General features: G+C 38.9%; 1 protein-coding gene across 1 annotated transcript; it reads left to right on the top strand.

Moving 5' to 3' along the window:
• Nucleotides 1-1,614: 1,614 nt before the first annotated feature.
• Nucleotides 1,615-19,837, top strand: DEPDC7 (DEP domain containing 7). The gene is made up of 9 exons (XM_077772825.1): nt 1,615-1,717; nt 12,144-12,534; nt 14,114-14,241; nt 15,061-15,250; nt 17,220-17,431; nt 18,195-18,337; nt 18,530-18,655; nt 18,775-18,853; nt 19,594-19,837. Exons 1-9 carry the CDS (start codon nt 1,645-1,647, stop codon nt 19,785-19,787), a joined length of 1,536 nt encoding a protein of 511 aa, XP_077628951.1. The 5' UTR covers nt 1,615-1,644; the 3' UTR covers nt 19,788-19,837.
• Nucleotides 19,838-21,426: the final 1,589 nt, after the last annotated feature.

Raw genomic sequence — 21,426 nt, 5'->3', positions numbered from 1 at the left:
TGTAATTTTTTAATGTTTATTTATTGAGAGAGAGAGAGAGAGAGTGCAGGGGAGGGGCATGGAGAGAGTGAATCTGAAGCAGGCTCCAGGCTCTGAGCAGTCAGCACAGAACCCGACTAGGGGCTCAAACTCACAGACACTGAGATCATGACCTTAGCTGAAGTCGGGTGCTCAACCAACAGAACTACACAGGCGACCCCCCCCCTTTTTGTTTTTTTTAAATGAACGTGTATTTTTATACAGTTATGCAGCCTGGGACAGGCTAAAGCTAACTGCTCTGATGAATGCCTGAAACTGGTCCTAAATTGTATCTTATCTCTGCCAGCAGGAACCCACTGAGAAATTAGAGAGGAAATTTCTTGAACAGAGTGAGGCCAGATTTTACTACCACCAGGGGGAGAGAGCACATTAAAAAAAGGACTAACCAGCTGGCAACCTTTTCTAAATCTTCAGATTGCCCCCGCCCCGGGACACACTAAATCGGGATTCTGGGTCACAGCTTCTTAAGTATGTATTCTTTGAAACAACCACATGTACGTAATCTGAGAATTGCATTCTCTAAACCACATGCAGGAGCTTCTTCCAATAAGCGAAGTAATGAATTCACACCTAAAAGCATTCTAACTTATAACCTGATTACACACGTGTCCTCCTTAACGAGATATTTATTATATGTACCAAAGTTTAAAAATGATTACAAAACACCCAAATTTGAAATTTAAAAAAAAAAACAAGCACGTATCTGGCAGTGAATTATTGGTCCCTTAGATCCTTCACTCTTTCAGAAGTACCGCTTAGATTTCCTAGTTGCAACTTCCCGTTAACAACCCTCCCTTTCCTTTCCTCGCCTTCACTCCCTTTTCACAGCAAATTCTGGCCTACCCTCCTGACCCAGAGTTACTTTGGAGGCGGCACCGATTTTCTTGGCAGCCAACCCCATGCCCAGCCAGCCGCCCTCCTAACCATGACCTCTAGACATTGCTCTCCTGGGCCAGATAAAGATTTGGGTTTTGTTTGGTTTTTGTTTTTCCTTTCAGAGAAGAATGCGTGAAAAATTCAATGTATATATCATCGTGACAATTTTAAGCTAAAGTTAACTAAAGTTTCAGGACCAAGTACTAAAATTCTGAACATGAATTAGTTTGTGTCATCTTCACCAAAAAAACACCACGCCACAGGTGAGGGCACTGAGTGAGGCACAGAGCAGTTAAGCAACTTGCCAAGCCCCAGAGCTAATCAACGGTGGGACGTGGTTTGCACCCACGTGGTCTAATTCTTGCTCCCGCGACGCTGAGTGGCTGTGGGATGCGGGTGCCGGCGCCTACTCGCGGCTCCTACACACAAGTGCTCCCTACTTGGCTACCGCCAGCGACACGACAGAACGGTGGTGCAGTCCTGGGCATGGAGGGGTGGGGAAGGGGTGCCCGGGGCCGCACCTTTCCCGCGCCCGCGGGGCTGCAGGTTACTCTCAGCTCCTGCAGGCACGTGACCAGTGCCGTGCGGCAAGCTGGGGCCGGGCGGGGCCGGGGGCGGGGCCTGACCGGAGCTCCGCCCCGTCCCGGGCCAGTTAACTGGCGGCCAGGGCGCGGGCGCGCACTCCGCGGTGCAGCGGTCGGAGGAGCTGGCGGCGGGGCGTCCACGGTCATGGCCACGGTGCGGGAGAAGGCGGCGGCTCTGAACCGTTCAGCTCTCCACAGCCCAGCGCAGAGGCCTCCAGGTAGTTGATGAAAACCCCTGTCCGGGGAATGTGGGGGTCACGGGGCAGGCTGGAGGGCTCATGCTGCGCTTCTTGCGCGAGGCTGGTACCCCGCCGGGTCCAGCGGGCTTCACGCAGCTGTGCCCCTTGGGGCTGGTGCCCAGCCTTGTCGGCGAATTGGGTCCCTGCCTCGCGAGTGGGCTGCAGCTGGCCGAACCCGCCGCCCTCACAGCCCAGCTTTTTACTTAGTCCCCCAACTTGAACTTCTTTGCGTGCTTGTCAGTGGCCAGCTGCGTGCCAGGCGCTCTCACTAGGTCTCCAGATAGGCTCCACGTCGTTACTCGTAGCAAGTATATCTGGACTTGTATGGCTTTTTGCCCTCTGTTTCAGTCGCAGACCTCGACTCTGCAGTATGGCCAGTGACCCCTCTCTTGCCCACTCTGTTCTCCATACTTCCTGGGTTCTGTTCGACGGGCAGGAACTTGCCAAAAAAATAAACATTTGATCGTTAAATTTTCTGGATAGGCAGTATTTCAGTGAATAGAAGTTTTGAACTTTTTTTTTAATGGATGGATAATATTAGGAGAGACATTGGTGAATTTCTGCCACCAGCTTAATCGTGGCTTGGCTTTGAGAGCAGTTTGCTTAGCTTCTTACTTTCTTTGAATGCCCAAACAATTGGAATGGATGAGAAGTTCTAAAATTCTGATCCTCCATATTACAACTCAGTAAAAAAAGAAAAAAAAAATCCAGAGAACATTTTTTAAAACGTTCTAGAGAAGTTACAATCCACGCCCCCCCCCCACCCCTTCTGTATCTGCTGTGTGGGGTGTTCTACGAATTGGTTCCCTATCTAACAAAAACTTTTCCTTTGGAAAATACCAACCAGTGAAACTGGCTCCTTCCTCAAGGTGACAGTAGTCAGTGAATTGACTTCGGTCAAACGGGTGCATCTCAGTGGCTCCAGTCTTGTGTTTGACTTCTAATGACTAATGCTCCTTTTTAATCTTCAAAATGCTAATGATAAATTGTGATAGAGAACTACTTTAGGAACAGTCATAAGATTGACCTTATTCTGCTCCAATTTAAAGGATTCAGATAAGTACATAATGGCTACATTCAGAATTTCTCTTTGTTTTTCATTGTGAAAAGAGCTGTTTTATAATAATCATTTGAGAATTCAAAATCAAATGGTATTGAAAACAGACTTGGGAAATCTTCAGGCTTACTTTCTGAGAGAAAGATATTGCCAAATTTTACGTGATTAAACATGGCACTGTGTCTTCTCTAACAGCTGAATTACCAGTTCTGAGCTTTGGGCATTTGTGAACAGGTTCTTAGATAGCATAAGGGAACATGTATTCAAAATGAAGTAGATGACTTCCAAAGGGAAGAACTGAAGTGCTGGTTAGCAGATTTGAAAAGACCAGTGTCCTGCACAGCAGCACAGTGGGCAGAAAAGGGCCCATTGCCTTTTCGCATTTGTTTTGCTTGCTAGGATTGGAACCCTACCTGTTAGCATTTGTTAATTCCTCTTCCACCCTTCTGTTTCCTTGTCAAGTCCCAGGGAACACAGTAATAGGAGCCTGTGCTTCTTGGTTCCTTGGTATTTCCTTTCTGTGTGCTCAGGCAAGCAGCTTTCTACTCTTAGTTCTCTACCTATTAGTAACTCTTCCACACCTTAATGGGGCTGTAACAACCAGGGACCTGATTTATGTAGAAGAAATAAATGCCATATGCTAACCTTCAGGACATACTTTAAAGATATTTGCCTTTTAATACAGCCAAATAAGAAAGTGGTAAGTTATCCTGTTATCCCTTTATACTGTAACCTAATTCTTTGAATTCACTGGGTATCGCTTTTCCAGGGAGCTCAAAGTACTTCCCATAAGCTATCTCATTAATCTGTATGAATTAAAGTAGGGGCCAGTGCCTGCTTTTATTGATAGTTCTTTTTAACATATTTTAAAATTGTTTTTATTAGAAGAGATTTCTTTTACATTCTTTACCTACTTGCAGCCTTCTTTTTAGAGGCAGTCTCTGTCTTCAGTATGGCGTCTCTAATACTATATAAGAGGATAACAAACTTTGAACTATCAAAACCAATATGCAGTAAAAGTGTTGTATGTTGATATCCGTGTATAGAAGGCTTTTCCCACTTAGTCACAACTGTCTACTTTAATACCGAAAACTCAGTTCTCTACATTTATCTTTTTCATAAGGCTTTGGTTAATGTCCAGTAGATGTAGTTCTTTTCCTTTGTCTTGAAAATTCTGTAATGTTTTAAAACCTCCTGAAGAAAATTAATTCTTAACATTATCTTAAATCATAAATGACTTAGGATTTACATATTATTTTCTGGTGAGTTAAATCTCCTGGTATGCGACACATCTTGCCTTATCTGCTAGCAGTCTTTATTTATTGAATACTGTTTAGAGCTTGACATCATCAGGTGATATGAATAGGTAAGGGATAAACTCTTTGAAAGTAGGGACTCTGTCCCCTTAGTTCAGAGGAAGGAAGAAGAAAGTACCCTCCTTTTTTACCTTTTAAATTTTTAAAATTTTAGAAAAGATTTATATTTACAAAAATCATGAACCTAGTATATAGAGTTCACATACGCTCTTCACTCATTTTCCCTTTCTATTACCATCTTATATTAGAGTAGTATATTTGTTGCAATTAATGAACCAGTGTTAATGCATTGTTATTAACTGAAATTCATACTTAATTCAGATTTTCTTAATTTTGCATAAGGTTCTTTTTCTGTTCAGGGATCCTAATCAGGATAGTCCATTACACTGAGTCCTAAAGGCTCTTCTAGATTGTAAGTAACAGTTTCCCACTTTGTTTTGAAATATACATCGGTTCATCGCTGAGTATTGATATATTGTCTCCTGTGATCCTGACAGTAACAGAGAGAAGCGCAGCTAGCTCTGTTTTGCGACAGAAAAGTTACCCTTTTTGCCCAAGATTGCATTATTAGTAAATGATGGAGCCGAGAATAGAACCCAGGTATCTAAGTTTTTGTCTCATGCTTTTGTCTTACTCTCTGTATCTATAGAAACTAGCACTGTGCCTCCTGCATTAACACAGGTTTTCATGTCTAACTAGCATTCAGTTAACCCACAGTTTCTGAACTTTGGGGACTATTGACATTTTCTTCGTTGTGGGGGTTGGCCTGTGTTTACCAGCATCCCTAGCCCCTCTACTCGCTAAATGCCTGTAGCACTTCCTCCTCCTCAGCTTGTGACAACCAAGAATGGCTCCAGATATTGCCAAGTATCCAGTTGGGGTAAAATCATCCACTAAGAACCGCTGCATTAACACTTCTTTCAAATTTTTTAGTAGTTGGCAATCATCTACAACAAGTATTGAATAACCAAGTGTATTAGGTGAAGCAGTTTATAAGGCAATTAAATAATTTGAACTTTTGCAAACTCTAAGGACATTTGGAAAAAAAAGGCTCTTATTTTTCACTGTTCAAGTTTTGTGGAAAATGCCTAACATGATCTATCTAAGTTCTTTTTTTTTTTTTCCTGTGGGGTGGGGTCAGTCTAATGCCTAAGAATGAAAATGAAATTGTTACATGTTCATTTAGAAAGTAGCATGTTTTTTGGGATGCCAGGGTGGCTCAGTTGGTTGTGTATCCCGACTTCGGCTCAGGTAATAATCTTGGGATTTGTGTGTTCAAGCCCTGCATCGGGCTCTGCACTGACTAAATGTTTGTTTATTTTTGAAAGAGAGAGCACGTGAGCATGAGGGGGCAGAGGCAGAGAGAGAGGGAGACACAGAATCCGCAGACTTAGCATAACACCCTCGAGTTCCATCCTCGAGGGTGTTATGCTAAGTGAAATAAGTCAGGCAGAGAAGGACAGATACCATATGTTTTCACTCATGTGTGGAACAGGAGAAACTTAACAGAGGACCATAGGGGAGGGGAAAAGGAAAAAAAATAGTTAAGGAAAGGGAGGGAGGCAAACTGTAAGAGACTCTTAAATATTGAGAACAAACTGAGGGTTGATGGGGGTGGGGAAGAGGGGAAAATGAGTGGGCATGGAGGAGGGCACTTGGTATGAGCACTGGGTGTTATATGGAAACCAACTTGACAATAAAGTATTTAAAAAGATAAAAATAAATATATTTTTAAAAAATAGCATGTTTTCATAATTCTGTGTGTGTTTACCTTGCATCGGGATCCACACAGTGATCTTCTAAGGAGTTCAGTAATCCTACAAATTTGAAGTGATGATAGAATTGTTTCTGCCCTTAAATAACATGAGCAGGGCCATAGTAGAGGTGCTGCACAGATCATGGTTGAAGCTGATTGTCCCTTTGTAACTTTGAGTAAATGTAATTTCTTGACCTGTCTGCCTTATGCTTGATTATTAGGGAATTATTGTAATAAGTTGATTATTTAATGTACATGTATAGAAATGAAGATGATTATCAGTTGTATTACAAATATATATCAGAGTTCAACATCAGAAATTTAACTTTTTAATTCTTGGTAAATTTTGGTTAGATTTCAAATACAAGCAAAGGACAGGTCTTTGCCTTTGAAAAGTAACTATTTTCAAACAAAGATGAATCTGCTTGAAAAATGAATGTTAACTATTCTAGATTTATATAGCGCTTAAGACTGTATATGGTATATTGTATATCTAGTTTAAAACAATTTCTGAGCCTCTTGTTAGGCTCGGACACCTTCCAAAAACCTTTGTATCTGGTAAGGTCACATTTGCTCCTGTGCTTCATTTCTTACCATATTTTATGTGGTGTTCAATGTCCAAATCTAAGTGGAGATGGGGTAGAATTTCAGTCTCTCAAATCCTATATTCAGCAGTGTAGACCGGAAACCAACCTTAAATACAGTGTTCAGCTCTTGTATCAGTAAATGAAGAAACTGACCTATAGAGGTTAACTCTCTTATCCAAGGCTATCACAGCTGGTCTCTATAGACTCTTTGATCCTTTGGTCATGATGCTTTTAGAACATGCTTGCCCAAATGTGAATAAGGAAGTATCAAGATGCAGATAGTGATGAATATTAAAGAAATGTCTAGCTCATATGCAAGTGAGGGCTGGAGACAGGCTGAAATTCTGATTGCTAGACTTACAAAGCGTTCATTGTATACTTCTGGTCTCTTGAATCCTGTTTAGAAATCACAGTAATTCGTCTTACTGGGCCATGGTCTGCTATACCAATATTCATTTCAGCTCTTAGATGATGATAAATAAGTTTCGAACCAGCATGTGGGGGACCTGTGTTCAACTGGTGAAGTCAGCATTAAACAAACAGGTTATCCTGGTGTGGGTTTTGGCACATTTACCTGTCAAGTCCAGGGTATATTATGTATTAAAGTATCTGTATGAACAGGAGCTACTTTGGGTCTGTGGGTGGTGATGCTTGAGGGGAAATATCCCAGGATGCAATGGTTGGGAATTAATGGTCAGTGAGAACAGAGGGGACCTGAAAGGGATGAATTGTATCATGCCTGGAGGACTCTGGAAACATTGTGTGGTTCATAGGTGCCTCCTATCCTGCTCTAACCTGTTCTTTAATCTTTTATACTGTGTTATCCAACCTGCAAAACTTCCTGATTTCCCATGTTTAAGCAGCAAGTTAATATGGGGAAATTTATTATTCTTAATTCCCTGCTGAAGATTAGCCTTTTCCATGTCACTGAAGCTGAGTATTTCCTCCCTCTCACCTCCTTCTGTGGTCTTGTTGATCTCAAATTAGTGACTCAACCTTATTTTTTTTTATTTTTTAGGATTTGTATACTTACCTACTTGTAGCTCAACTGTTAAGACTGATGTGTTTTAGATTTAACATTATTACTAGCCCAGAAGTCTGTTTCACTGCTACTTAAAAGGCACTCTGATCTCTACAAGTTCAAATCTTACTTTCCTATCCTGTCCTACTCCTGTATACTGTGGCTAGTATATATTACGGAATTTATGATATCCTACTCTATTTTAGTACTAATGACTACTGTATTTATTTAATGACCGCTGTTTTTGAATATTTTATAAATGTTTATTTTTGAGAGTGAGCACAAGCAGGGGAGGAGCAGAGAGGGGGGAAGGGGAGATACAGAATCCAAACCAGGCTCTGAGCTGTCAGCACAGAGCCCCATGTAGGGCTCCAACCCACAAACTGTGAGGCCATGACCTGAGTTGAAGTCAGATGCTTAACCAACTGAGCCACCCAGGTGCCGCTTGATATATTTAAGTACTAGAAAAAGTGTGTGTTTACTACCTGTGAAACTAGGGGCAAGTTTGTTTAATTCACAAGTCTCAGTTTCTTCAAAATAAGATTATTAATAACTATTTCAGAGAAGCTTCTCAGAATTGAATGAGACACGGCAGAGCTTNACCTACGAACCGCGAGATCATGACCTAAGCGAAGTCGGACGCTCAACCGACTAAGCCACCCAGGAGCCCCTCTAGTATATATATTTTTTTTTCTTCTTTTTCTTTTTTTCTTTCTTTTTTTCTTTTTCTTTTTCTTTTTTCTTTTTTTTCTTCTTCTTTTTTTCTTTTTCTTCCTAGTATATATTTTTAATGTTTTATTTATTTCTGAGAGAGAGACCGCGTGAGCAGGGGAGGGTCAGAGAGAGAGGGAGATACAGAATCTGAAATAGCCTCCAGGCTCTGAGCTAGCTGTCAGCGCAGAGCCTGACGCGGGGGCTTGAACCCACAAACCATGAGATCATGACCTGAGCCGAAGCTGGACGCTTAACCGACTGAGCCACCCAGGTGCCCCAATCTCTAGCATTTTAAAGAGTTAAAAATATTAACTGCTCAGGGCATCTGGGTGGCTCAGTTGGTTAAGCATCTGACTCTTGGTTTGGGTGAGCCCTGCGCTGACAGTCTGGAGCCTGCTTGGGATTCTCTCTCTCTCTCTCTCTCTCTCTCTCTCTCTCTCTCTCTCTCTCTCTCTCTCTCTCTCTCTCTCTCTCTCTCTCTCCCCTCCCCCACCCCTGCTTACATGCTCTCGTTCTCTCTCAAACATAAGTAAACTTAAAAAACATTATTTATTTATTTTTGAGAGAGAGTGAGCAGAGGAGGGGCAGAGAAAGAGGGAGAGAGAAAATCTCAAGCAGGTTCCAGCTCCGTGCAGAGCCCAATGCAGAGCTCGATCTCATGATTGTGAGATCATGACCTGAGCTGAAATCAAGAGTTGGACACTCAACCAGTCGAGTCACCCAGGAGCTCCTGTAAATAAATAAACTTAAAAAAGAATATTAACTGGGAATATTCCTTTTATTTAGTTATTGTAGCTGGAAACCGTGTAGCTACTCCTGAGGTCTAGACACCAGGAATGACCTGGACATATTTTGAGATTCCATTGAATCCTCCATTCTAGCTCTATTTAGTAGATATTAAATACTATACCAGTAGTAAACTTAGTTCCAGCTTGATATATCTATTTGATTCTCCATAATTCAGTCCTTAAAACTGCTTACATGATGTTTGGAAAATTGGCATCAATTACTTCTTTCTTTATTTAGTATTGGATTATGAAGTATCTTGAATTTTATTTTTTTTTTAATGTTTTTATTTTTGGGAGAGAGAGCACATGAGCAGGGGAGGGGCAGAGAGAGAGGGAGACACAGAATCTGAAGCAGGCTCCAGGCTCTGAGCTATTAGCACAGAGCCTGCCACGGGGCTCGAACTCAAAGACTGTGAGATCATGACCTGAGCTGAAGTCAGATGCTTATCCGACTGAGCCACCCAAGCACCCCTTGAATTTTGTTTTTACTTTTATTATTTTTTAAATGTTTGTTTATTTTTGAGAGAGAGAGTGTGCATGTGCAAGCTTGGAAGGGGCAGAGAGAGAGAGAGAGAGAGAGAGAGAGGAAAAAGAATCCCACTGAGTGTGGAGCCTGACCTGAGGGCTTGATTTCATGACTGTGAGATCATGACCTGCGCTGAAATCAAGAGTCGTATGCTTAACCAACTGAGCCACCCAGGCACCCCTAGAGTATCTTGAATTTTAAAATACAAAAACAGTCTTGCTGATTATTTTAAACTAACATTAAAATAATTGGTATATAGTTAAATTACCCATCTACTTTTGGTTTTAGAAATATACAAATAAACAGTAAAGGGCTTTATATGTGTGTATGTTAGTAACTTAAATAGTGAAGATGTTAAAATTTCTGGTAGCTACAAAATGGCACTGCAAGTGAGTACAGTATGATGGTTCCCTGTGATTCTTTTATTCATTAAAATACAAAAGATGAATTCCAGATGACCCACTTAAAATTTATGACCCTAGTACATTAAGTGGAGTTTTAATGTCTTTTGGAACTTCTCTTTGCTTTCATCTTTTTTTAAAAAATTGTTTAATGTTTTATTTATTTCTGAGAGAGAGAGGCAACGTGAATAGGGGAGGATCAGAGAGAGAGGGAGACACAGAATCTGAAACAGGCTCCAGGCTCTGAGCTAGCTGTCAGCACAGAGCCGGATGTGGGGCTCAAACCCACGAACCGTGAGATCCTGACCTGAGCCATAGTTGGATGCTTAACTGACTGAGCCACCCAGGCGCCCCTCTTAGCTTTCATCTCATACATTCTATTTTTTCACAGGCATACTCTGTGTTTATGTAAAAAGAGAGCAAGCCATTCAGCCACCGAACAGATGATTAGCTAGACTCTGTTCCATCAGCTTATTAAACGAAGGTCCATTTTTTCCTTTTATTGTTTCTCCTCTTCTTTGTAGTTTTGCCAAGTATCAGTTTATTACCATGAGGAAAAACATGATAAATCTTTGAAAGCATGTTTTCTCTCTTTTCTGTCTTGCTGAAACCTTGTTTTATTTCTGTGCCTTTCCTATCTTTGTGGCAGGTTGTAAGCTCCTATCGGGCAGGAACCAGTTTTCCCTGTTACAACATACTGAACTCCTAAGAATGCATAATAGGAAGCTTTAAAAATATTCGTTTATTCCAGCTGCTGTGTGTGTGTAGCTATAATTACACATCTATCTATTTACTGATAAATGCTTTAAAATCATATAGACCATGAGCCAAATTCCAATAGCACCGCTTACAATATAATGTTTGGAAGTTACACTTAACCTCTGGGAATCTATTTTCCTTCTCTCAGTGATTATTATCTACCTCATATGGTTGCTAATGATGTAATGTCATTTGTAAGGCACTTAATAGAGTTCCTTCCACATAATTGGTAACTGCCACAAGGTCTTACTTGATACCCCACCCCAAAGACCATTTCCACTCTCCTCTGATCTCACTTCCTGCTGTTCTCCCCCTGGTTACCCACTCAGTGCATGCTGGCCTTGTTCTTCCTCTCCTTTCTAGAGCCCTTGCTCTTTCTGTTCTCTTCCCCCAAATGTCTGCACAGCTTGCTTCCTGGTTTCACTTAGGCTTCTGCTCAGACATCCCCTTGTCAGAGACATCTTTCCTGACACCCATCTGAAATAGTGTTCTTTTCCTCAGCTAGCTTTACTTTTCTTCTTAGCATTCATATAACATGTACATATTGTCTGTATCTTCCCAGTAAGTATAAGTCCATGGGAACAGGAATTTGATTTTGTTCACCTTTGTATCCTAGCATGTAGGACAGTGTTCAGCATATGGTTGGCATTGCATTTTAAATGAGTTGCTAATAATTAAAATTTCAATAATAAGCTGACCTCATAATTGTTCCTTTGTAATAACTTTGGAAATTTCTACTTTCTTAAAAGTTTATCTTAGGGGCGCCTGGGTGGCTTAGTCGGTTGAGCGTCCGACTTTCGCTTAGGTCATGATCTCGCGGTTCATGGGTTCGAGCCCCGCGTCGGGCTCTGTGCTGACTGCCAGCTCAGAGCCTGGAGCCTGTTTCAGTCTGTGATTCCCTCTCTCTCTGACCCTCCCCTGCTCACACTGTCTCTCTCTCTCTCCTAGAAATAAATAAAACGGTAAAAAAAAAAAAAAGTTTATCTTATTTATTTTTGAGAAAGGTGAGAGAGGGAGGAGCAGAGAGAGACAGAGAGAGAGAAAATATCCCAGCCATGCTCCATGCCACCAGGGCAGAGCCTGATGTGGGGCTTGAATTCACAAACCCATGAAATCATGACCTGATCCGAAACCAAGAGGTGGAGGCTTAACTGAATGAGCCACCCAGGCGTCCCTGAAATGGCTACTTTTTTTTAAATGTTTATTTTTGAAAGAGAGAGAGATCGAGTGTGCGAGCACATACAGGAGTGAGGGGCAGAGAGGGAGACACAGAATCCAAACCAGGCTCCAGGCTCTGAGCTATCAGCACAGAGCCTGATGCAGGGCTTGAACCCATGGCCCATGAGATCATGACCTGAACTGAAGTCAGACAGTCAACAGACAGCCACCCAGGTGCCCCTGAAATGGCTACTTTTTGCTTAAGGATTGCTTAGACCTTATTATAAATGAACAAGGTTACTCTGCATTTTTCCTATTACAGGTTTCAGCGTGGCCCAGCAACCATTTGGAGCTACATATGTGTGGAGCAGCATTATAAACACTCTTCAAACACAGGTGGAGGTGAAAAAACGAAGACACCATTTAAAAAGACACAATGACTGTTTTGTTGGTTCAGAAGCTGTGGATGTCATTTTTTCTCACCTAATTCAGAATAAATATTTTGGTGATGTAGATATTCCTCGGGCCAAAGTGGTAAGAGTGTGTCAAGCACTTATGGACTACAAAGTATTTGAAGCAGTTCCAACAAAAGTCTTTGGAAAAGACAAAAAACCTACATTTGAAGATAGTAGTTGCAGCCTTTATAGATTCACAACCATACCTAACCAAGACAGTCAATTAGGCAAAGAGAATAAACTATATTCACCTTCCAGGTTAGTATATAATGTTAGATTATCCTGGGGGTATTGGGCAGGATTTCGTCTAAACTTAGCAACAGGCTGAATGGTTTTATATTATTTTGGAAACTATAAATGAGGCTGAAATCTGGGTCTGTGGGTAAATTTGATAAAATACAGTGAACTTTTGTTTATTCGATATCTCCTGGGATTGTTGCTTGTTCATATTTTATATTTAGTGGAAACAGTCAACAAACTTTGATTTTTCTGCTTCAAGTTACAATTATAGCATAAAAGTATGTTAGTTTATACACAAGTGGTATGAGAACAGAAGAGGTGAAGGTAGGCAGGTAGATTATCACCAGAATCTAGGAAATGGCAGATGTGAAGTTTGAAAAGCATGTGGGACCCAGAGTGCCGAGAGTTTCATATGACTTAAGGAGTTTGCAATTGATCATACAGATGTTGGGGAGGCCACGAAAAATGACATTATATTTTAGAAAGGTCATCCTGGCGGCCATATGGACAGCCTGACAGGGAGAGCTCGTTAGGGATCTATTGCAGTATTGCAGTCCATAGATGAAGGTGAAGTGGGCAATAGTGATGAACAGGGAGACTGGGGGACAGAATCGCAGAAACCACTGGTTGAAATGGATGGATGTGATAAGTACATAATTCACTTATTTGTCATGAAATACGTTTCCCTTTTATTTCCTTTAGCTAAACTGTATAGAGGGGACTATGTAACTGAAGTCTTAGAATTCAGATCTGACTCAAAGAGTTTTAGTGTTACTGACTTTCAATTATTTTTATTGTATTGTGTATCAGATATTGTGTATTTTTAGTGTATTTAGTGTATAAAATATTAACTTTCATAACTCTGTATTTGAAAGATGATAAAATTACCTCTAAACATAGGAAGGAGATATGAGGGTAAGATAGGGCAAAATCTGTGCTTTCCAGATACAGGTCCACATGCTTCATCTGAAACCTTTGGGGCTATATGCATTTAGCAGTTTGGAACTTTGGAGATCTTAAAAAGATACTTTTGTACATAGACCATATGTTTGATAACAATCCTGGAGGGACCCAGGGCAGCATCTGGTAACCAAACGTATTAGTATTTCTGCAGTAAACAAAATACTCCTACTAACTGGGAGAAGGAAAGGCTATGACAGTCTCAGGTTAGCTTTTGTCACCATATGAGTTCTGAATAAACTCACAGCTTTTTGGGTTTCAGAATTGTGGGTAAAGGATTATTGGTTCTATATTTGGAAAATGATGAGCACTATCCACCAAAGAATGCCCCAGAAATAGACATAACTGATAAAAACAACAACAGGAAGCATAAATGAAGTTTGATTATGTTCTAAAATTGGAGACCAAAATTTTAATCATTGAATTACTTAAATCTAAATGTTCATAGGAGAATTTAGAGTATGTATATTTAGGCTTGAGAAAGAAGGTGGATGTTTTTGTATTCCGTTGTTAGAATTTGGATTTGTTGTGTTTTTGCTCTGAACTAAAACTTCGTAGATGCTCTTAGCTTTCTGACAGTAAAATATTTCTCTGGGCTTACTAATAAACATTAATTTACAAAATAAATTCATTTTAGGTATTCAGATGCATTGTTTAGGTCCTCTGATTCCACATCAGCAAGTTTAGAGGATCTCTGGGAAAATCTGAGTTTAAAGCCTGCTAACTCCCCTCACATAAACATGTCTACAACTTTGTCTCCACAAGGTAAGTAAAGATGATCCAAGTAAGAAATCTAGAATACCAACTTCAGATAAAGTTAGTTATCTAAAACTTCTCAATCTTAACCTTTATTAGAATTTAAATATTCAAAGCACAAAGAAAGAGCACACTGTGTATTAAAGCTGTTTATATTAACTGTTAACAGAGGTCTATTATCTTTAACAAATAGATCAGTGTTGCAATTCTTGAACACTGACTTTTGTCCTATCAGCTGGCAGAGGTTCAAATTGCAGTGTTTTGCGTGCAGATTTTTATGTATTTAAAATCTGCTCTCAGACATTTCTTTCTCTAACATTTTATTAGGTTAAATAAAATTTTGAAAATTACATTAAAACATTAACAGAACTCTTAATGTTCTTCCTGGTCTGTGGCAAAGAAATGTAGACTCATGACCGATTTCCACCTTCCCTCCCCCATCCTAGCTATGGAAACCCTGAGTGGAATAATCTGCAGCCAATCATTTCAAACCAGTTTTCAGATTGAATAATGAATCATTCTTTCTTCCGAAGGCCTTATTAACATGTTATATGACTTGATCTCTTATCTCTGCCATATTGCTTTTTACAGGACAAGAATGAAAAGAATTCCTGTTGTCCAAAGTCTGTTCTCCTACACTTTAAACAAATCTTGAATTGTTTTTATTTTCTCATAATAAACCACTTCATAAGATTGACTTTTTTCTTTCTTTTCTTTCCGTTTCCCCCTCCCCCCCACAAATTTATACCTTATACTTGCCTAGGCAAATATTGTGGTGAGCATTTAATAACTATTGTTACTTTTCTCCTTGCCATCTTTTCTGTGTAGTTATTAATGAAGTGTGGCAAGAAGAAACTATTAGACGTCTGCTGCAGCTTGTAGACCTTCCACTTCTTGACTCCTTACTCAGACAGCAAGAGGTTGTATCTAAAGTTCCTCAGCCTAAGAGGCAACCTGACTTGATCAACAACAGTAACTATCTGGATCGAGGGATTCTCAAGGCTTATAGTGACTCTCAGTATGTGGCAATACATTTATCTAATAATTTGAGTGTGTTTGTAGGAAGATTATAGATAATGGTTTGAAGATAATCCTTTGGATTCTTCTGTCCACAGGATTAGAGATGCATTGGTCAATTGATAATTATCAGTATTTGAGAAAGTGGAGAACAAAATTACCTTGGTTAAAATTAGAGATTTAATTTTCATGATTTTTTATATTCATTTTTGTTTCACACATACCTTGCACATCAAGTGAAGAAGATGATTATGTTCCATCTCATCTTTGTTAAAAATGTAGGGCTCTCTGGTCTTCAAAGGGACTTGGAACAAAATTAACAGATTTGGCAAATACTCAGAATCCTTTGACTACCTATATTTTTATATTTCTCCAGAATATCTTGAATATGTACTTTAATTAACTTGTTTTATTAAAGAAATATAATGAAAGTAACTCTTGCTCTCACATCTGACCATCATTCTTCTGAATATAAATCTTTAAGGTGTGAAGGCTTAACTTCAGGTGCTAAGGGAGATACGATATTTTTCCTTAAGGAAGAGTTCTATATTCCTTGTAACTTTGAAACTCTTCTCCTAAGTAAAACTATCATGTTAAAATCTTGTATTTTCTTATTTCTTATAGCTTATTTAATTTTTAATTATTTTGCCTTGGCAGATAGTGTTCAGTAGTTAGTGAAATGGAAATGTTTGAAAGGAATGCAGCTTACATTTTCAGTACTTCATGAGTTCTGCAGTCCAGTTAACTATTAATAGTTGAATGTCAAAAGGTAGCTTAAAATCTTATGCCAAAAAAAGTTAATCCCAACATACTTTTGAACTCTGTGTATACAGTAGGGGGCTTATTATTCAATAAGAATTTAAATCATCACAATGAACAGAGTTAAAAAAAAAAGATTAAATAAATCATACATAACTCTTTAAAAAAAGGAATTTAAATTCTATTTCTACAATCTAAAGTAACATATGAAAACATTTTTAAAATTTATTTTATTTTGAGAGTGAGTGAGTGAGTGAGTGAGCAAGCAAGCATGTGGGGCAGAGAGTGAGGGAGAGAATCTCAAACAGGCTTCACACTGTCAACGTGAGATAATGACCTGAGCCAAAAATCAAGAGTTGGCTGCTTAACCAACTGAGCCACCCAAGCTCCCCTGAAAAGATTTTATAATTACCTTAAATTGTAAATACAGAGTTAGAAATTGTGCTAAAAGTGACCTTTAAAGATCATCTAGCTGCATCTTACCATTAACTTTATGAAGCTGATGCCCAGAAGGGTGACCTGATCTGCCCGACATAGTGCACCTGAGTGGTGACAGAATTAGTTGTCCTGCGCTCATGGTAGTAGAGCACATGATTTTTTAAAAACTATATATAAAATACATAATCTCCATTAATAAGTTGAATATTAAAAGCTACTTATTCTATTTTTTAAGATGTAGCATTTTCCTGAAGTTACCCAGCTGGCATTTTATTAGAAATGGAAATTAATATTTAGTTATTTTGAAACCCTACCTTATTTTCCTTTATTCTCTCCTAGCCAAAGTGAGAGATGATTGATCACACACAGAACTATGAAGTGAGCAATATTGTATTAGAAAAGTACTGGCCTAGGAGTGAGATCTGCGATGTAGTCCTGCCTGGGACCCTGAGCAAGTAACTCAGAGTTGCTGGGCCCCTGTCATAAATTTAAAGAGTAGAGTTTGAATTCTGATGTCCCTTTTAGTTTATATTGTAGTGGATAGCTTCTGTTTTCCCTTCAAAATAAAAAAAGAAAGAGAAGACCTATTAAGCCAAGCCTTTGGTCTGTGATACATGATCTAGCTATATGTTAAAAAGAATTCCACATACTTTGTCTGAGTGCATAGAAATCTATCCTCATGGCAGACTTGAAATAGGTAGTAAATTACATACTGTGTGTACATATGTTGCTTTTTTGCTTTTTAAAATAAAATAATTCTTTTTTCCCCATAGGGAAGATGAATGGCTCTCTGCAGCAGCTGACTGCTTAGAATACCTTCCAGACCAGATGGTGGTGGACATAAGTAGAAACTTTCCTGAGCAACCAGATAGGACAGATTTAGTGAAAGAACTTCTGTTTGATGCCATTGGAAAATATTACAGTAGTAGGGAACCTCTGTTAAATCATTTATCAGATGTTCATAATGGCATCGCAGAACTCTTAGGTAAGTAAGAGCTTACTGGATCCTGGAATGTGTCTTTTAGGGGAAAAAAAACAGAAAAAGTTAATTATCCTCAGAATTAACCAAAATGGCACTACTTCAAGCTGGGAGTGGATCTGGATTAATCCACAGAAAGTATGTTTATTCCAAAACTTCTAGGAATGATTTGGAAAGCTTTAATAAGCTGTATAGTTATGCAGGAACCTCTCTGGGCACAGGAGAATGCTGCCCTCATTCACTGGGAGTTTAATAAGTATAGCGTGGTAGTTCTCTTCTGTAGAAAGCATGACCAACATCACCATCCCGCTCCATTCTCTTCAAAATGGCAGACACTCTGTCCTTCTACCAATGAGCCAGACTGTTCCTCATGGTTTGTTGAAAACAAATTGGGGGTTTCAGAGAATCTTTTCTATTTTTCTCAGGTAGAGTTGGATACATCAGTACTTTACACATAGTGTACACTTGAAATGTATTGAATTAATGAGAAGCAGGCTGGGAATTTATTTACAAAGCCAAGAGTTTGCTATACCATTCTAAGATTGTTAAATTGACAAGGATTTAGAGGATGAGTTGCCAATTTGAGAGTAGGCTGCCTTGAAGGTTGGTATTGGTCATTTATTGTAATTCCTAGTCTTTTTGCTTTGTTTTGCTTTTGAAAATAGTTTTGAATAAGTTTACTGTTTAACTTAAGCTTTAACTTGAATTTTTTTCCTTTAGTAGTCCTATTTGTTCAAAATTAAAAGCTGTTTTTTTCTTTTGGCTGAAGTGAATGGGAAGACTGAAATAGCATTAGAAGCTACTCAGCTCTTTCTAAAGCTTTTGGATTCCCAAAATAGAGAAGAATTTAGAAGACTACTGTATTTCATGGCTGTTGCAGCACATCCTTCTGCATTTAAGTTACAGAAAGAAGTAAGTCTTTCGTCTAAATGTTAATTGTATTCAGTAGCCTTAATAGTTATAGGACCAACATGTCAGATTATTTTACATTGGCATCAAGTATGCTGAAGTGAATGATAGCCATTAATACTTAATATTGCCTTTTATATTAAATTTATTCTTTTAAATATACACTATTGGGTGTGTTGTGTTTTATTTTTACAGAGCGACAACCGAATGGTTGTGAAAAGGATATTCTCAAAAGCTATTGTTGACAATAAAAATTTATCCAAAGGCAAAACTGATCTTCTGGTACTCTTTTTAATAGATCATCAAAAAGATGTTTTTAAGGTAAAAATTCTGAAAGTAGTTAAATTGAGCTTATGTAATAGATCACTAGATTGAAATGCATTTGAATAATGTCCCATATCCCTCCTCTTTTTCTTTTTTTTTTTTTCTCTTTCTTGAAGATTCCGGGAACTCTACATAAAATTGTTAGTGTTAAGCTCATGGCCATTCAGAAAGGAAGAGATCCAAATAGAGACACAGGTAATCTGAGAAATAGTATTTTCGTGATCTTCCAAAGCTAAATTCCTGGTGTTTATTTGAAAGTTTTGCTGTAAGTAGTTGCACTTTAATTTCAACTAAACTTTAAATTCCTTGGAGTTGCCCAGACTCTCCAGAGACCTTCCTTATGTCAAAAAGTAACTTGACCTGGGGAGCCTGAGTGGCTCAGTCAGTTGAGCGTCCTACTCTTCTTTTTTAAATTTTCTTTTTAATGTTTTTTTATTTATTTCTGAGAGAGAGAGACCACATGAGCAGGGGAGGGTCAGAGAGAGAGGAGACACGGAATCCGAAGATAGGTTCCAGGCTCTGAGCTGCCTGTCAGCACAGAGCCCGCCGTGGGGCTCGAACCCACGAATGAGGAGATCATGACCTGAGCCGAAGTCAGCACCCCAAGCATCCTACTTTTGACTTTGGATGGTGTCATGATCTCGTGGTTCGTGAGTTCAAGCCCCACATCAGGCTCTTTGCTGACCAGCATGGAGCTTGCTTGGGATTCTCTGCCTCTTTTCTCTCCTTGCTCCTTTACAACTTGTGCTGTCTCTGTCTTAAACTTAAAAGAAAAAAAAGTAACTTGATAGGGATTAGAAAGTCAGCAGTACTTAGAATATTTATTGCATTTTGCAAACTAGGGAATAAAAATATAAATGTAAAAATATTACGATTTTTAAGTTAAATCTGAGGAATAGGTTCATTAACTGAACTTTTTACTTTTAAACTTGAAGGATATATATATTGCCAGAGAATTGATCAAAGTGATTATTCTGACTATACACAGAAGACAACCAAGGATGAACTAATGAATTTACTAAAAACTATTGATGAGGATTCAAAACTATCTGCCAAAGAGAAGAAAAAATTGCTAAGTCAGTTCTACAAGTATCATCCAGACATCTTTATTGAGTATTTTGGAGACTGAGTTTTTAATGTCTGTATATAACTTAAGTATTTTAAGAATAAATTATGTATCCTAAATAATCACATTTGTAATTTTGGGTGTTCTAAATATGGAATTGTACTTAATAAAATGTTTTTTGTATAAACTTTCTTGTCTGAAATTGAGTATTAGATGGTGTATTGCTGTTAAGTATTGACCTCTTTAGGGTGAGTTAGTTTATAATTACTCCGCCCAATACTTTATAGACCATCATAGGAATTTAATGATATGACATTGCAGTGTTTACCTAACAAAGTATTAAATAGTAAGGAAGTCTGTAATTAACAGTTTATAGGACTGTGGTTTTTACCTTGAAAGGTACTCCTTAAAGATATAAGATAGAAACTCAGGCTATGATAAAGTGAGTTTGGTAATTACCACAAACAGTAGACAAGTCAGAAATTGAACTGTCCTAATGATTTTGAAAACTTCATCTTTTTTTTTAAGTTTATTGTGGAGATTTTCAAACATATATAAAAATGGGGGAGAATAGAATAATAGAATAACTTCCACATACTCGTTATCCAGTTTCAACAATTGCCAACTCATGGCCAATCTCATTTAATCTGTACCCCCGTGCCTTCCTTGCTGCCCCACCCCAGCAAGCTTCAGATATATCACTTCATCTATAAAACTTTAGAATGCACGGCTAAAAGGGGACATTAAAAAACTAACCACAATATCATTATTACATGCACACAAACCTACGATTCCTTAATACCATCAAATATGCATTCAGTAGTCACATTTTCTGATCTCACATGATTTTGACAGTTTATTCAAATAGAGATTCATTAAAGTTCATAAATTGCAATTTATTAATGTGCTTCGTAAGTCTCTTAATTTATATGTTCTTTTACTTCCTCCAACTCCCTCCTCTTCTCTGTCTCTGTCATTGAATAAACCTGGTCAGTTCTTTGGGTGCCTGGGTTGCTCAGTTGGTTAAGCGGCCAACTCTCAATTTCAGCTCAGGTCATGATCTCAACAGTTCAGTTCGTGGTGGGGCTCCACGCCGGGCACGGAGCCTGCTTGGGATTCTCCCTCTCACTTTCTCTGCCCTTCCCTAGCTTCCATACAAGTGTGTGTATTCCCTCCCTCCCTGCCTCCCTTTCTCTCTCAAAATAAACTTAAAACCTGGTCAGTTCTTGACTTTTCCACAGTCTCAATCTGGCTGATTGTTAAGTCTGTACTTTTATCATTCCTCTCGGATCCTGTATTTCTTGTGAATTGGTCATTAGCACTAAAGTCTCAACTTTTCATCCAACTTCATGATCATTTTGTAACTGCGCTATTGATATATATTTGGTAAATAGACAATATAATACAATTACGATTTGAAACTGTTCATCCATATAATAATCAGAAGATTAAAATGAAACTGGGTGGCCCAGTCAAGCATCCCACTTCGGCTCAGGTCATGATTCCTGAGTTTGAGCCCCACATCAGGCTCTGTGCTGACAGCTCAGAGCCTGGGGCCTGCTTTGGATTCTGTGTCTCCATCTCTCTCTACCCCTCCCCTGCTTATGCTCTCTCTCTAAAACATTAACATTTTATTTTTTAAAAATTTTTTCTTAATGTTTATTTATTTCTAGGAGAGAGAGAGAGAGAGACAGCGTGAGCA

This window comes from Crocuta crocuta, unplaced genomic scaffold (assembly GCF_008692635.1).
Source record: "Crocuta crocuta isolate KB4526 unplaced genomic scaffold, BGI_CrCroc_1.0 scaffold382, whole genome shotgun sequence".
NCBI lineage: Eukaryota > Metazoa > Chordata > Mammalia > Carnivora > Hyaenidae > Crocuta > Crocuta crocuta.
The sequence above is the reverse complement of the archived record's forward strand: the minus strand, read 5'-3'. Positions and strand labels throughout refer to the sequence as shown.

Bases quoted from the DNA above. Each gene is read 5' to 3' on its own strand.
- DEPDC7 (XM_077772825.1), top strand. From the start codon at position 1,645: ATGGCCACGGTGCGGGAGAAGGCGGCGGCTCTGAACCGTTCAGCTCTC. The intron at 15,251-17,219 runs GTATGTGGCAAT...TTTTCCCCATAG, and splicing joins AAGGCTTATAGTGACTCTCA to GGAAGATGAATGGCTCTCTG. The intron at 17,432-18,194 runs GTAAGTAAGAGC...TTTTGGCTGAAG, and splicing joins TGGCATCGCAGAACTCTTAG to TGAATGGGAAGACTGAAATA.